Raw genomic sequence first — 16,041 nt, 5'->3', positions numbered from 1 at the left:
CTCAAAAAACTATCCATAGAACTCCCTTATGACCCAGCAATAGCACTGCTGGGGATTTAGCCAAGGGGTACAGAAGTGCTGATGCATACAGGCATGTGTACCCCAATGTTCATAGCGGCACTTTCAACAATAGCCAAATCATGGAAAGAGCCTAAATGTCCATCACCTGATGAGTGGATTAAGATATGCTTTATATGCACAATGGAATACTACATGGCAATGAGAAAAAATGAAATCGAGCCATTTGTAGCAAAATGGATGGACCTAGAGGGAGTCATGCTAAGCGAAGTAAGTCAGGCAGAGAAGGACAGACACCATATGTTGTCACTAATAGGTCTAACAGGAGAAACCTAACGGGGCCATGAGAAAAGGAAAGAGGCGGGGGAAAGAGTTGGGGAGAGGGAGTGAGGCAAATCATGAGAGACCTTTGAATCCTGAGCACAAACTGAAGGCTGAAGAGGGAGGGGGGAAGGGAAGGGGGGGTGATGGTCATGAAGAGGGACACTTGTGGGGAAGAGCACTGGGTGTTATATGGAAACCAACTTGGTAATAAACTATTAATAAAAAAATAAAATTAAAAAAATAAAAAAATAAAAAATAAAGATACATGTTGGGGCATCTGGGTGGCTCGATTGGTTGAGTTCAACCCTTGATTTTGATTCAGGTCATGATCTCATGGTTTGTGAGTATGAGCCCTTCAAAAGCTCCATGCTGACAGTGTTGGAGTCTACTTGGGATTATCTCTCTCTGCCCCTCACCAAATCATGCTCATGCTTGCTCTCAAAAAACTAAATATTTTTTTCTACTTCTGGTTAATTTCTCTAAACTGTTGCCCTAAAAGTTGTTCCTCCCCTCTATTCTCTTCTAAAATAACTATGGGGCACCTAGGTGGCCTAGTTGATTAAGCAAAGGACTCTTGATTTCAGCTCAGGTAATAATTTCATGACAAGTGCTGAGTCAGGCTCTACCCTCACTGGGTGTGGAGCTGCTTCTGACTCTCTCTCTCTCTCCATCTGCCCCTCCCCCAGTCACCCACATGCTCTCTCTCAAAAATTTTTTTTCAGTTAAAAAAAAAAAACCTATTAGAACAACACTGGATTCTATAACATATTGATATTTGTTTTCCATCCTTGTGCTTCACTTTCAGAAACTCTTTGCAAAATCTTTCATTACACCAAGTTGCTCTCCAGCATTATTTATGCTGCTATTCAATCAACTCATCTATGAGTTTTGTTTTTATGATATAATATCCTTATGTCCTTATTTCCCTGAGGATTAACAGTATTTTTTTGATGTTTATTTATTTTTGACAGAGCACAAGTGGGGGAGGGGCAGAGAGAGAAGGGGACAGAAGAGCCAAAGTGGGCTGTGTGCTGACACCAGTGAGCCCAATGCACGGCTCAAACACATGAACCGTGAGATCATGACCTGAGCCAAAGTCAGACACTCAACTGAGTGAGCCACCCAGGTACCCCCGATTGCATTTATTTTATAAATTTAATTTAAGAAATCACAATTCTATGGATTAGAAGCTACCTAAGATAGCTCCTTCTTTAACTGACCCCCTTATTTACAGCTGTGTCCACGCAAAAACCTTTATGCATGCTTCCTTGTACAATGCAGCGGACAGAACGCTGAGGTTATTACTGGTATCTGCCATTTTCAAGCTTGAAACCTGTGTGATCATTTCCTGTGGCCTTTGGTTTGTTTCTTCAACCTGATCCTATCTAGTTTTTCAATTCAGAAACGCTACTTAAGTTCCAGTCTACCAAGGGCAACTTTGTTTGTACTCCAGTGTTAAGTTTTATACTAAAACATGATGTTCTTTAAAAAAAAGTGGGGGGAGGGGAGAATGCATGCGTGGCTTAGTCAGGGTAGAGCATCCAACTCTTGATCTCATTGTTGTTGAGTTCAAGCCCCACACTCAGCATGGAACCTGCTTTAAAAAGGGGGGAAGATGGGGCTGAGTAAATTTATAGTTTTGTAACCACAACCACAAACCAGTGTAGAGCATTTCTGACACCCTAAGAAGTTCCCCTGCACCATTCTACAATCAATCTCTTATTCTCAGCCCCAAGAAACCACTGATGTTCACTGTCCTCAAGGTTTCAGCTATTTCATATAAGTAGAATTCAACACCACATAGCCTTTTCACATCTACTTTCACTTGGCATAATGGTTCTGAGATGCATGTTGCTGCATGCATCAATAGCCCAATCTTTTTTACTGCCAGTAGTATTTCCACTACCACATTTTGTTTAAATATTTGCTCGCTGATAACATTTGAATGGTTTCCAGTTTCAGTCAATTATGAGCAAGACTGCTATGAACATTTGTACAGGTCTACACACTGAGCCAGCGAGGCACACCCCCTGTGAACATCAGGTTTTGTGAACATAAGTTTTCACTTCTCTGGAGTAAATACTCAGGAGTGACAGGGCTGCGTCACTTATACTTACTTAACCAGAAGAAACTGCCAAACTGTCATTTGACATGTGACATCTTGCATGCCCACCAGCATATGACTATTCCACTTGCTCTGCATTCTTGCAAGCACTTGATATTATCCAGTTATTTTAGCCATTCTAAGAATTGCATGATGGTATTTCACTGGTTTGAACTTGCATTTTCCTAATGACTGCTGACAGTGTACCTTTTCATGTGTTTACTAGTCACTCCTTCTTAGAGATAATGTCTTCTAAAATATTCTCCTTGGGGCACCTGGGTGGCTCAACTGGTTAAGCAGCAAACTCATTTCCACTCAGGTCATGATCTCACAGTAGTGAGATTGAGACCCACATCGAGCTCACATTCATGGGAGTCACTGACCTTATCATGTGGCAGCACCTAAAAGGTGCTGGCCTATTGAAGACTCAGTTTTTGTGTATGGGTGGCAAAATTCTGTGGGGTTGATACTGTCCTCTGTGGTATGGTATATGCTCCAAACTAGAAATCAATATATGGCATTTTTTCCATAACCAGAGTACATGAGGCTAGATACCAGGTAAAATACCTAATGACATACAAATCTTTGCTTCTCATCTCCACAACTTTGGCCTCTACTAGTTTGGAGGTATTCAATTCCAAAGGGAAACAACAATGGTTTTACTGGACTAAAAGTTGAAATACTCCTCTGGTTATATATGGTTCCTCATGTCACTGAACCAAGAGGCAGAACGGATTACGGTACTGGCTATTTAGAGGCTGAAATAAAATGGCTACTATACAACAGGAACAAAGAGGCTTATGTCTGAAAACCAGATTATACCCACAGTATTAGTTTCAGAGGGCTATTCTGTCACAGATTACCATAAACTTGGAATCTGAAAACAGATATTTAATCTTCCAAAGTTCTGGAGAACAGACGCTCAAAATTAAGGTGTAGGCAGGAACATACTTTGGGGAAGATTTCAGGGGAAATTCTGTTCCTTGCCTTTTCAAGCTTCTGCTTATGTCTGTATATTCCAAGCTCTGCTTCCTGTCTATATATGGCTTTCAGCACTTCCGAGTCTCTTTCTCCTGTAGGTCTTTTTATAAGGACATTTATCATTAAATTTAGAGTACATGCATATAATCTATTATGATTTCACCTCAAGATCCTTAAGTTAATTACATATGCAAAGACCCTTTTGCAAATCAGGTCATATTCCCAATTAAGGTCATGGAGATTAGAACATGGAGATATCTTTTTGGGGGACCACCATTCAACCTACTGCAAGCACCATTCAGTATTTCCATACCCAGAGGGTAAAAGCTAAACAGACAACTAGAGAAATCTAAACCAGGCAAGAGTACAAAGACCTCAGATTCTTCAGTAATGATTGTCTGGGTTACTTTACACCAGGTAAATATAACCACAACCAACTTAAGTGCTGATTGAGAAAACAGAGAATATGGAATGGGTAAATGATCATCTGTAGATACATATTTCTTCCTTACCGCATATACATACTTATATACATTTAGCAAATCTGTAAATAATTATGTTTGCTTTTCTTCCTCTACTATTTCATATAAGATATAAAATATATAAAAGGGATATTGTGACTGAATTGACTGAACTAAAGATGAAGAATGACTGATATCCAAAAATGGATACAGTGACTCACAGAACTTTGGGTCTCCCAAGTTTTCCTGAGGAAAATGTAAATGTACTATGTATGGTACAGCCCATATGCATCATTTCCATTCATTCTTACACTCTCTTCTGTGAAGAAGAGAAGCCTACATTCTCCCGGATCCCATGCCAGGAGTACTCCAGATTAGGCATTATCAGTGATCTATGCAATACGCAGAAGGCACAAAAGAAAGCAATTTCTTCTCCCCTCTGGTGGCAGCTGTGGGTAGGACTGAAGCATCCACAGATGGCATAAGTAGGATTTTGCCACCGCTGCCAACAATCTTCCCAAGAATCCTTCACTTGGTGTCACAGGTAGCTAACATCTTTAAAAGCATCAGCATCTTGTACCTTATGAGCATCCTCAGAATAACCACCATGGTCCTGATGTTAGCAGGTTATCAAGTTTATTAAATTTCTGAGCATTCTTCTGAGAATTACCAGTGGCAAACAGTAGAGATAATTTCCAGAGGCTCTGAGCAATTTTTAATTTTTTAACTTGGAAACAATCTCAAACTCACAGGAAAACTCCAATATAACACAAAGAAATTTTCCTTACTTAGACCATGGAGAATAAGTTGCTAAGCAGATGTTTCTTTCCTCCAAACATCTTGGTGTATATTTCATACACACAAGGAAATTTTCCTACACAACTAACAGAAATGACTAAAATTTGAAAATCAACATTGATATGAACCTGCCACTTCTGTAAGAAAGGCTGGCACCTTTTAGTGAAGAAAGATGTTAAGAGACCAAGACCTGATGAGAGGTAGGTATTTTTAATCCTATTGGAATTATCATTGCTCCCAGGCCCTTTCAGAGACAAAGTTAGGGAATTAACATATATATATCATCTGCTTTTATATATGTGTACACATATACACATTTGTACCTCTGTATGTATGCATGTATATATGTATCACTATGAGTTAACAAAAATACCTACAAATCCAATCTAGTAACATGATCCATTTTAGTTTTCTCCCTCTCCATACCTGTAACTCTTACCTGACAATGAGAAATGTGCCTCTCATTATACTTATTACTTGATCAATTCTATATATGGAATCAATCCCTCAATCCTAACACCCACTGCACCCCAATCCCAAGCCAACATGGGTATCCATTTTCATCTTACCTGGGCTCCAACCCCCTTGACTGGGCCACACAAGAAGCTCTCCGTAAGCTGTTTGGGCTCTGAACACCCCACTGGCCACCTCTCCTATCTCTGGCACAGCACACTCCCACAGCCAGATATCCTAAGAGTCAGCAGTGGTCTTCTTGACCTTCACTGCCCAGTCCCTTTGGTAGTTGTTTAAATATTTCTTTGCCTACATTCCTATTATACTCTGAATACTTAACAATAACTTCTGTTCCCCAAACCCTAATGAATATATTCATTAACCACTTATTAAGCATTCATGGAATGAACCATTTTTAATTTTAAAAAAAGTTTTTTTATGCTTATTTATTTCTGAGATACAGAGACAGAGCATGAGTGGAGAAGGGGCAGAGAGAGAAAGGAAGACACAGAATCCAAAGCAGGCTCCAGACTCTGAGCTATCAGCACAGAGCCTGATGTGGGTCTCAAACTTGTTAACTGTAAGATCATGACCTCAGCCTAAGTCAGATGCCCAACTGTCTGAGCCACCCAAGTGCCATGGAATGAACTATTTTAAATATTCAACTATAACTCATCTCCTAAGATTTAAAATGAGGCCTAAGCAAAATATAAAAATTGGTATCTATATTATTTTACTGTGTGTGAAAATTTATTTTAGGCAAGGACACACACAAAAAATCCTAAATCCATCAAGAGAAGCAGGTATGTATACGTGTATATGTGTGAACATGTGCTGGGCAGCCATAACACGGAACATACTGTTCATGTCTTTTCTATTTTTTAATGTTTATTTATTTAGAGAGAGAGAGAACGAGCATGGGAGAGGCAGAGAGAAAGGGTGAGAAAGAATTAGCAGGCTCCAAGCTGTCAGCACAGAGCCCGATATGAGGCTCAATCCCATAAACTAACTGAGCCACCCAGGTGCCCCCATCTCTTGTTTATTTAACAATTTCTCCACTGTTGTTAATGAAAGAATCTCAGTTTTCTCTTACAAAATTACTCATCCCTCCACCAATATAATCTTAGTAGGATTATCAATGCACATGTCTCTCAGGTGACCAAAACTCTACTAGGATTCTCTACCGGGAGTTTGGATCATAAATAAAAAGTTGGAGCTGTACTACTGACAACAGTACTTAGAAGATACTTTCTGCTATCTAGATGAATGGAACTGTACTGGCCCTTGTCCATAAAACCTCGTTGTTCATTTTTAAAAAATATTTATTTATTTTGAGAGACAGAGAGAGCATGTGTGCAGGGGAGGGGCAGAGAAGAGAGGGAGAGAGGAAAAGAAAGAGAGAAAAAGGGAGAATCCCAAGCAGGCTCCATGCTGCCATCACAGAGCCCAACATGGGGCTCAAACTCACAAATTGTGAGATCATGACCTGAGCTGAAACCAAGAGTCAGACACTCGACTGAGCCGCTCAGGCGCCCCCATAAAACCTGGCTAGCAGTGTATATAAAATCATCATCATCATCATCTAGACTGATAATTTACTATAATTAACCAGTGATACTACAACAGTTTTCTCTTTTTTAATTACTTAGTTACCTATGAATTGCTTCATTTTGCCTCTCTGAATTAGTGCATATCACCAGTGCATGTTTAAATTTCCTCAACCACGATGGTATTTTAAAACTTTAAAGCCTAAGACCATCAAACAGTTCTAAGCCCACAGAAAAACCCTGAATTTGAATATGGGTGGGTCATTCAGTCAACATACACACATTAAATGATTCTGAATATAGCTGACACGCAATGGTACATTAGCTTCAGGTGTACAACACAGTGATTCCATATCTTTATGCAGTATGCTGTGTTCACCACAAGTGTAGCTACCATCTCTCTTGATGCATCACTATTACAGTAGTACTGACTATATTCCTGCATGACTTATTCATTCCATAACCACAGCCTGTATCCCTGTATCTCCCACTCCCCAACATTTTTAAATTGTAAATTAAAATGGTTTTTAATTTACTTGCATGTTGATTCTTTTCAAAAAGTATATAATCGGATTTATTTTAAAATCATCAAAGGCTAATTCTGCTATACTGGTAAGTATGTGAAAACTGCACAGATACAGTTTAAGCATGAAAAAATCAGATAGATTTTTTTTTTAAATGCACAAGCAAACAAGAAAAGTCTGGATGTTTAGCTCTTCCTACTGTGTGATGACCTTCAGATTGTTGCTTGCAATCAAGGAATGCTTCATAATATATGTATTTTGAGGAGTATATTTGAAAGTACAGACAGTCCCACAAAACAGTAATATATTTCACAAAAAAATGGAAGTAGAGAATGCAGTCTGGGTAGATACTTCCAGAAAAACACTACAGGAAACCTATAATTTACCATTTTAATAAGGCGATTTCTTACAAGTGCCAATCTGTAAAACAAAATCTTTTACCAATCCATGAAAACAAAGCCCCACAAAAGGAGAACTTAACGCATAAGAATTTTAGTGACCTGTCGGTGGTCTCTCACTGTTATACACCCTGAACACTTACAACTCCTTCATCTAATCATTTCGTTAACATAATTCCGCTATTGTTAGTTATTTTTATCCTAAATCACATTTACAACTTGAAAAGCATCATTTTTACCCGAATAAAAATTTCCAATTCAGTTTTTCTTCTTTTTTCAATTTTCTCTGCCTCAATTTGGCAAGTATGACAAATGTACAGATGGTTGACAGCTGGTCCTCCTCCATACCTAAAGCATGAAGAATTTAATAATTATGATAATGTTAAAGAAAGTTGATGTTCTGGGAAATCTTTCTCCAACTTTTAGTAAATGACTAAGTCCCTAGTAAAGAATAAATTGCCACCAAAAAATTCTCAGTAATAAACTAATGTAAAAATCAAATAATTGTTAACAGCTTGATTTTATGTTTATCAGGGTCAATGACTATCAACTGATTGACTAACCTGCTTTATGTTTTTAACTTTCCCTTACAGATACTTCTGCTACCAAATACGTTAGAGGTGACAATACAAAGTAAAAGAGGTGGCTTTCAAAAACTTACAATACAACATGTAATACAGCCATAGTGTTAATCATGTTTTAATCAGAAAGAGACTTTCCCTGGCTTCTAAATAAGAATTCATGGAATGAATTATTTTCAATATGTATTTTTTTGAGAGTGTGTGTGCACACAAGCACAGGAGGGGCAAAGGGGGAGAAAATGTATTTTATTAATTTTTTAAATGTTTGTTTATTTTCAACAAAGAAAGAGACAGTACAGTGCACAAGCAAGGTAGGGGCAGAGAGAGAGGGTGAGAGAGAACCCCAAGCAGGTTCCATGCTGTCAGCGCAAAGCCCAAGGCAGGGCTCAAATTCATGAACTGTGAGATCATGACCAAAGCCAAAATCAAGGGTCCAATGCTTAAACAACTGAGCCACCCAGGTGCCTCATATTTTCAATATTTAACTAAATCAGAGTTAGAAAAGTATATGTGAAATGTTTTAAAACAAAATTTAAAACTTTAAACTTTTTTTTTTAATGTTTTATTTATTTTTGATACAGAGAGACACACAGCATGAGAGGGGGAGGGGCAGAGAGAGAAGGAGACACAAGACAGGAAACGGGCTCCAGGCTCTGAGCTAGCCGCCAGCACAGAGCCCGACGCGGGGCTCAAACCCACGAATGTGAGATCTGACCTGAGCCGAAGTCGGAGGCTCAACCGACTGAGCCACTCAGGCGGCCCACAAAATTTAAAACTTTAAATTCTCAGACTTTATTTTTTATTTATTTTTGAGACAGAGACAGAGCACAGGTGGGGGAGGGGTGGAGACAGAGGAGACACAGAATCTGAAACAGGCTCCAGGCTCTGAGCTGTCAGCACAGAACCTGATGAGGGGCTCAAACCCACAAACTGTGAGATCGTGACCTGAGCCGAAGTCAGACGTTTAACTGACTGAGCCACCCAGGCGCCCCTAAAATCTCAGACTTAAATATCATCCATATACTTTACAGATACAGATAATTAGAACATGAAAATTAGAATTAATTACTCAGACTTGGGTCACATTAACCATGAAGTCTTCCTATTCACACTTAGGAGTGAATAATGAGGGAAAAAAAGAAGAGTTTCTACATAAGCAACATAAAGCATAAGGAGCAATGTGAAACAAAACAATCCCTTTTTAACAAGTTTCACCAACTGATTTTCATAATACCATATTGTCTGATTTAAAAAAACAAACCTGCTGTACAGGTTATCCCAAATGTTCTGAGGCAGCATCAAAACCAGGTCTTCAATATAACCAGCTTTTCGTGGAGGAACACCTAAAAAAAAAGTTAAGGTGGGTGTGTTTCATTCTTAAATTCCTTTATAAAACTTTTAAAGGTTAAACTCATTTTTAAACTGATTAATCACTGGCATTTTTCAATCAGTATTCTTAAAAATTAAGTAAGTATAAGTATTTCTAGTGATTACATTACTAAAAAATAAACCTATTTCTTGAAGTAATTAGACAAAAATCAGCTAACCAACATCTTCAAGTAATTTATGTAAATCCTTACTAAGCACTGACTGTGTATAAGGGGAAATCAAAGGAAAATAAGAAACAATCTTTTCTTCATGGAGCTTGAGCCAGCAAAAGACATGAGACACTTATTATATAACTAACTACAATAAAAGGCAGTCACAGATAAATACCATAAAAAACTTATGGAGAGATTCAGAACTGGAAGAGCCTTATGCTAGTACTTCAAGTAGGGAAATGAGATAAATTCACATACAGAAACACTCCAAGGTTTAAGTTTCCATATGCACTATGGGATATTCCTACTATCTCTTATGGTTTCACTACAAAAAGTTAATTAATAAGAATACTGAGTCTTGAACCATGAAACTTAATCAAGGTATCACAGTAAGGTGTCATTTATCATGAGAACAAACACTAACACAGCCAATCACAAAGGCATACATTATATCTAGCAAATAACTATAGTAGACTTTTTTGTTAAATTCCAAGGATATGTCCATACTTAGGAAAAGAGCCAGCTATTAATTTAGGCAAAAAGAATAAGAATCATGGATACAAATGGTAGCTGAATGCCTCTCAGCAGAGAAAAATAATGTGTAAGAGAAGTGCTCACTGTACTATAAATGGCTGTGTATGTAGCTGTTTCTACTATGAAATTAGAAAACATAAACACTGTCCTTGGTATTGTCCAGTTTGGGACAGGTACTCAATAAATATCTCTCTTATAAAGAGACCAGGCCACAGACTGCCTATAAATAGAAGAAAAAGCCAATTTCTAAAACTAACGAAGTAAACATATTGTAAGTTGGATGCAGATAAAGAAATAGGAAATAAGTCAAAAAGGAAAACTCTTGGCTCTTTCCTAATTTGTAAATTATTTAATAGCAAACTCCTACCACTACTTTCCACTTTAGGATTTCTTACCTCCATGAATACAGAGAAAATCATTATTTGAAATAGGACCAGGTTCAGCAAAGGTCTTAAATTTATTTAGCCACTGTCGAGAAATGTAAAACTGAAGGAGACTTGGTTCCATTATGTTCAATAAATTTGATATCCTTCGTCTCTCTTTTTGTGCCTCTTCACTGCTCTTCCTATTAAGGATAATGATTCATTAAACTTAATATGCATTTTACTCCATCAGACCAGTAGATGGATTTTCCCTCTTCCTTATTAGACTGAGCACACAAAGTAACACTATGACTCTTACTAGGCTTGGGAATTATACAAGAGAAACAGACTTTGTTCCCTCCCCCATCTACGTTATATACCCCAACCGACAACACTGTCTCAGAACTACTGGCATCCATATAACTACTGGTACACAGTAGGCATTCAAATGTTTGCTAATAAAATCAATCTAAATAGTTCATCTGTTTTCTTTCAGGAACTAATATTTAATCTTTTCACAAGATACTGAAAAATTCCAAAGATCTATTTTTATAGTATTACCTCCTTTATTAGCTATTTTAGGAGAAAATCTGGTACTTAACTCCTACGGTCAGTGCCAAATTTATTAAAATCAATCTTTCTAAAACAAAATATATTCATTTGCCCTTCAACTAAATGATTTAACATTTTCCTAACAAAAGATAATTCTGCACACAACCTTTCACTTTACTCACAAAATGAAATGAGAATAAAACAATTTCTAATCTTTACTCAGCAATACATCTTCAAAGTCTTAGAAGTAATAACCCGCATGTTCTTTGATATTTGTCAAAATAGCCTCTGCATGAGAGTTACTCCTTACCTATAGAAAAGAACATAAGCCTCTGCATTTTGTACAGTAGATTCTGAAACTTCTGTGACACTCTGATCATCAAATTCATACCAGAGATTATTTAAATTGTTCCGGCAGTAGGCAATATAGTGTCCACCTGAATTTGAGTTGAAAATTTTTAAATAATTTCAGCAATACAAGATTCAAACAAGAAATAAAGTACTTTTTGAATCCTCAGTTCCTAGCAGAGACATAGTAAGAACTATGCTTATATATATTTTTCCAGTATGTATCCTCACCACCACTACCTGAGGAAATGAAAATAATAAACAAAAATGTAATCTTAAAAAAAGTGAAAAAATAATCTTTTCATTTATTTATTTTGAGAGAAAGAGAGAGTGTGCAAAAGCAGGGCAAAAGCGGGGTGGGGGGGAGGGGGAGAGGGAGAGAGCGAGAGAGAATGAATCTCAAGCAAGCTCCACACTATCAGTACAGACCCAGGCATGAGGCTTGATCTCACGAACCATGAGATCATGACCTAAGCCTAAATCAAGAGCCAGAGGAGCCACCTTGGAGCCCCCCAAAATGATCATGTTCAAGTCCCTAATATTAAACTTTATACAAAATATACTTTCCAGTATTCCAAACTTCATAGCAAAAGTATTCAGTTACGTAAAATTTTCAGACATATTTATAATAAGCAAATAAAAATAAAAATCTATTTTTACTTTTTTTTCTTTTATTTAATCAGGTCTTATTTAACAGATCAATGCAGATGGTTCCTTTTTTTTCCTTCCCTGATATAGACATATGTCAAACCTACATACTTACTACTTGCAGTTCCGTGATGACAAATGACTGACAGAAGATCATAAGTAACAATCTGAACTGGACTATCTTTAGCAAGAAATGGCTGAAGATCCAGACCTTCTAGTGGAAATGAAACATGGGTACTGATTTTGGTGGAAAACATCAGTTCATGTCTGAATCTTTTAAGATGGATGCATAAAATCTAACAGAGAAAGAGAAGATTATTTAAAATTCTATTGTTATATGCTACATGAAGGAATCGATTAAATATAGATAAGGTTAAACTTGTTTAAATCAATTAAATTAAGTGTCAAGATTAAGCATTACCCTACAATGATGATAACCTGATTCCAAAGACATCAGAATATGGAAATGGTGAAACCTGGTACTTCTGAGGTTCAAAGCTGCTGGCTTTTCTAATTTTACATTTTATACCTGCAAAATCCTATACTGTCTGAATAAACTGTTTCAACACAGTTTTACAGATAAGGACACTTGGTTGGTATGTAACAGAGTATTATTTTAACTTTATTTTACTTATTTGGAGAGATAGTGCATGTAAACGTAAGCAGGAAAGGGTCAGAGGAGAGAACCCCAAGCAACCTCTTTTCTGTCAGTGCAGAGCCCGACATGGGGCTCCATTCCACGAACCACAAAATCTTGACCTTAGCCAAAATCAAGAGTTGGCTGCTTAACCTAATGAGCCACCCAGGCGCCCCATAACTCAGTATTTTAAAAATGAATAATCCTAATAGGGTATATAAACATAACAACTAGTCAATAGAACGACCCCATGCTACACTGTATTATGTAAATGTTTTATGTTCCTATAACACAAAATAAACTGAAGTATAATAAAGCCCATACCTCAGGAAATTTTTGTACTTTACAAAACTTTACTCCATTCCTTAACCTGGAGAGGGGAAAAAAAAACATTTAAGTAAATCTGTTTCCTATATCTACAAAGTATTTTTAATTTTTTTTAATATTTATTTCTTTCTGAGAAAGGAAGAGAGTGCAAGCAGGAGAGGAGCAGAAAGAGGAGACACAGAATCCGAAGCAGGATGCAGGGCTCAAACTCATGAACTGTGAGATCATGACCTGAGCCAAAGTCAAACATTTAACCAACTGAGTCACCCAGGTGCCCCAAAGTATTTTTAAATATACAGCAAAATCTTTTAGAAAACATAGCGACAAAAAAATGCTCACTACTGAATTATATGCTACCCATTTAAAACTACATTCTAATGACAATAAGGCTATCATTCAGAACAGGAGAGGGAAAAAAAAGATAAAAGAAAAAAATTAAAAAAATACTAATGAAACACTGGAGTCAATTTAAAAAATTCTAAACTATTAGTAATAATAATTTATGAAGTTGTTAATTCTCTGATGAAAATTATTTATTTATTCTGAGAGAGAGGGAGAGAAAAAATCCCCAACAGGCTCTACGGCTCAATCTCACAAACTGTGAGATCATGACCTGAGCCAAAATCAAGAGTTGGATACTTAATGACTAAGCCATTCAGGTACCCTGAAAATTATTATTTTTTTACATCGTTTTATTTTTGAGAGAAAAAGAGCAAGCGTATGCATTGGCAAGGGGCAGAGAGAGGGAGACAGAGGAGGCTCTGAGCTAACAGCCATAAGGGGCTCAAACCCATGAACTATGATATCATGATCTGTGCTGAAGTCAGACACTTAGCTGACTGAGCTACCCAAGCACCACCCAAAAATTACTTTTTTAAACAAATGTGCTACTGTCTATAGCCTGGCTATGCCTTTGTAACATCCAGATATCAAGTAAAAAACGAGTAACATAAAATCCCACTATATATTGGTCAATATATTATAACTTTTATTACTTTAATTTAATTTTATTTTCTTTTAATTTTTTTAATGTTTTATTTATTTTTAATACAGAGAGAGACAGAGCATGAGAGGGGGAGGGGCAGAGAGAGAAGGAGACACAGAACCGGAAGCAGGCTCCAGGCTCTGGGCTAGCTGTCAGCACAGAGCCCGATGCGGGGCTCGAACCCACAAACGTGAGATCTGACCTGAGCCGAAGCCGCAGGCTTAACTGACTGAGCCACCCAGGCGCCCCTAATTTTATTATTTTTAATTGAGGTATAACTGACACATAATATTAGTTTGAAGTATACAATGATTTAATATTTGTATACATTGCAAAATGATCATTATAATAATTTTAGTTCATGTCTGTCACCATATATAGCCACAAAAACGTTTCTTCTCGTGTGAAGAATGAAAACTGTTAAGATCTACTCTCTTAGAAAATTTCAAATATGAAATACAGTATTATAAACTATAGTTGCTACGGTGCACACTCCATGACTTAATTTACAACTGGAAACTTGCACCTTTTTATCCTCTTCACCCATTTTTTCCACTTCCCAATCCCACTCTGGCAATATAATATTTACTCTTAAATGTAGAAACACATAACTTAAGTTAAAGGGTGGTTATTATTAATGAGTATTAATATACACTCAACAGGTATCTACATTGGATCTGGGGCAGATGCAAAGGTTCTTTTCCACCTTCACTAGTATCTTTTTCCTAACTCATGTTGCTTTTCAAAGTTCCCTCTCCAGGCCAACTCCCTCTTTATCTATTAGCTACAGCTTCAAGAACAAACTAATAAATACTTCCCAATTTATAAGAGGTGTATTTTTTTCTAGAAAGTACAAAACAGCTTTTAACCCTTATTGACCAAACAATATACCATCCCTTTTTGTCATGATAAGAACCAATAGCTACAGATCAACATTTCCCTGGAGTTGCTGCTCAATAGCCAGATGTTTGTTATGAAGGTTAGTTCTTATTAGGACTCCATTATTTTTCTCTTACAGAGATTCAGACATATCTGCCTTCAATTCTCCAATTACTTTTCTGTTCTAACTTTGTACCACAAAGCCTTAAAGCTTAAATTTATTATAAGACCTAAAAGGCAGCTAGTAGTAGATGTAAAGAAACAGTAGCATACTTTTCTTAACTTTCTATTCTGCCATCATACAACAGGTAGCATCAAAGCTGGTATACCCTACCTGAATTTCATAAAGATTTGAAACTATCTACCTTTATAGTCACTTTGATATCCTGAATCTAGCCTGTAAACATGGTCATCCAGAAGAGAATATTTCCTTATTTATGATGATAAGCTTATGTAACGAAAATGTTTATTAAACATTATAGTATACATTTTATACCATATTTAGAAGATGTTTTATCCAAAATTACATACTTATTTTATATATCAAAAAATATATAAACTTTCACATCTTAGATAAGCCTATTAAATTTGTTAAACTTTTACCTCAAATTTGTTTCAGAGAACAGTCTCTTTATTTTTACCAGGACAAAGCTTTTTAGCCTTTATTTTTCTAAATAGGTACAAAATTAACTCCACATACCTAATTCAAGTGACCAAGAAAAATACCATTTATAATACAAAACATGTGATTCAAAGCACTGTCAATGATACTTACTTTTTGCATTTTTCACAACTGTACATATTGTCACCTGGAAATAGAATAGATCTGGTCATTCCTCTCAAAATAAAAGTAAGTTACTGTGCTTTCTTTTGGTTCTGCAATTCTTTGAGTTTGCCATATGCTGATTTTGCAGCACAGTAACACAAAGCTCACATTTTTTAGTCTTTGCTCGAGAGTCAGTTCATGTTTACCTTGCCTAAAATACCCTCTCCTCTCTCTCTTTTCAACCTTGAAGGCCTATCTCAAAAAAAATCCTTT

At 36.7% G+C, this 16,041-nt stretch overlaps 1 protein-coding gene across 2 annotated transcripts in view; it reads right to left on the bottom strand.

Annotated features, from left to right (window-relative positions):
• Positions 1–16,041, bottom strand: part of USP33 (ubiquitin specific peptidase 33) — a 62,262-nt gene that overhangs the window by 6,636 nt on the left and 39,585 nt on the right. For both annotated transcript variants that reach the window (XM_029948740.1, XM_029948741.1), the window contains exons 15-21: positions 15,778–15,811; positions 13,136–13,181; positions 12,290–12,470; positions 11,489–11,615; positions 10,660–10,829; positions 9,451–9,532; positions 7,848–7,956 (exon numbers count right to left, since the gene is read on the bottom strand). In XM_029948740.1, the coding sequence (XP_029804600.1) occupies positions 7,848–7,956; positions 9,451–9,532; positions 10,660–10,829; positions 11,489–11,615; positions 12,290–12,470; positions 13,136–13,181; positions 15,778–15,811 (749 nt within the window). The remainder of the gene's footprint in view (positions 1–7,847; positions 7,957–9,450; positions 9,533–10,659; positions 10,830–11,488; positions 11,616–12,289; positions 12,471–13,135; positions 13,182–15,777; positions 15,812–16,041) is intronic.

Source organism: Suricata suricatta, chromosome 8, assembly GCF_006229205.1.
Source record: "Suricata suricatta isolate VVHF042 chromosome 8, meerkat_22Aug2017_6uvM2_HiC, whole genome shotgun sequence".
Classification (NCBI taxonomy): domain Eukaryota; kingdom Metazoa; phylum Chordata; class Mammalia; order Carnivora; family Herpestidae; genus Suricata; species Suricata suricatta.
This window is presented reverse-complemented; position numbering and strand designations above follow the sequence as displayed.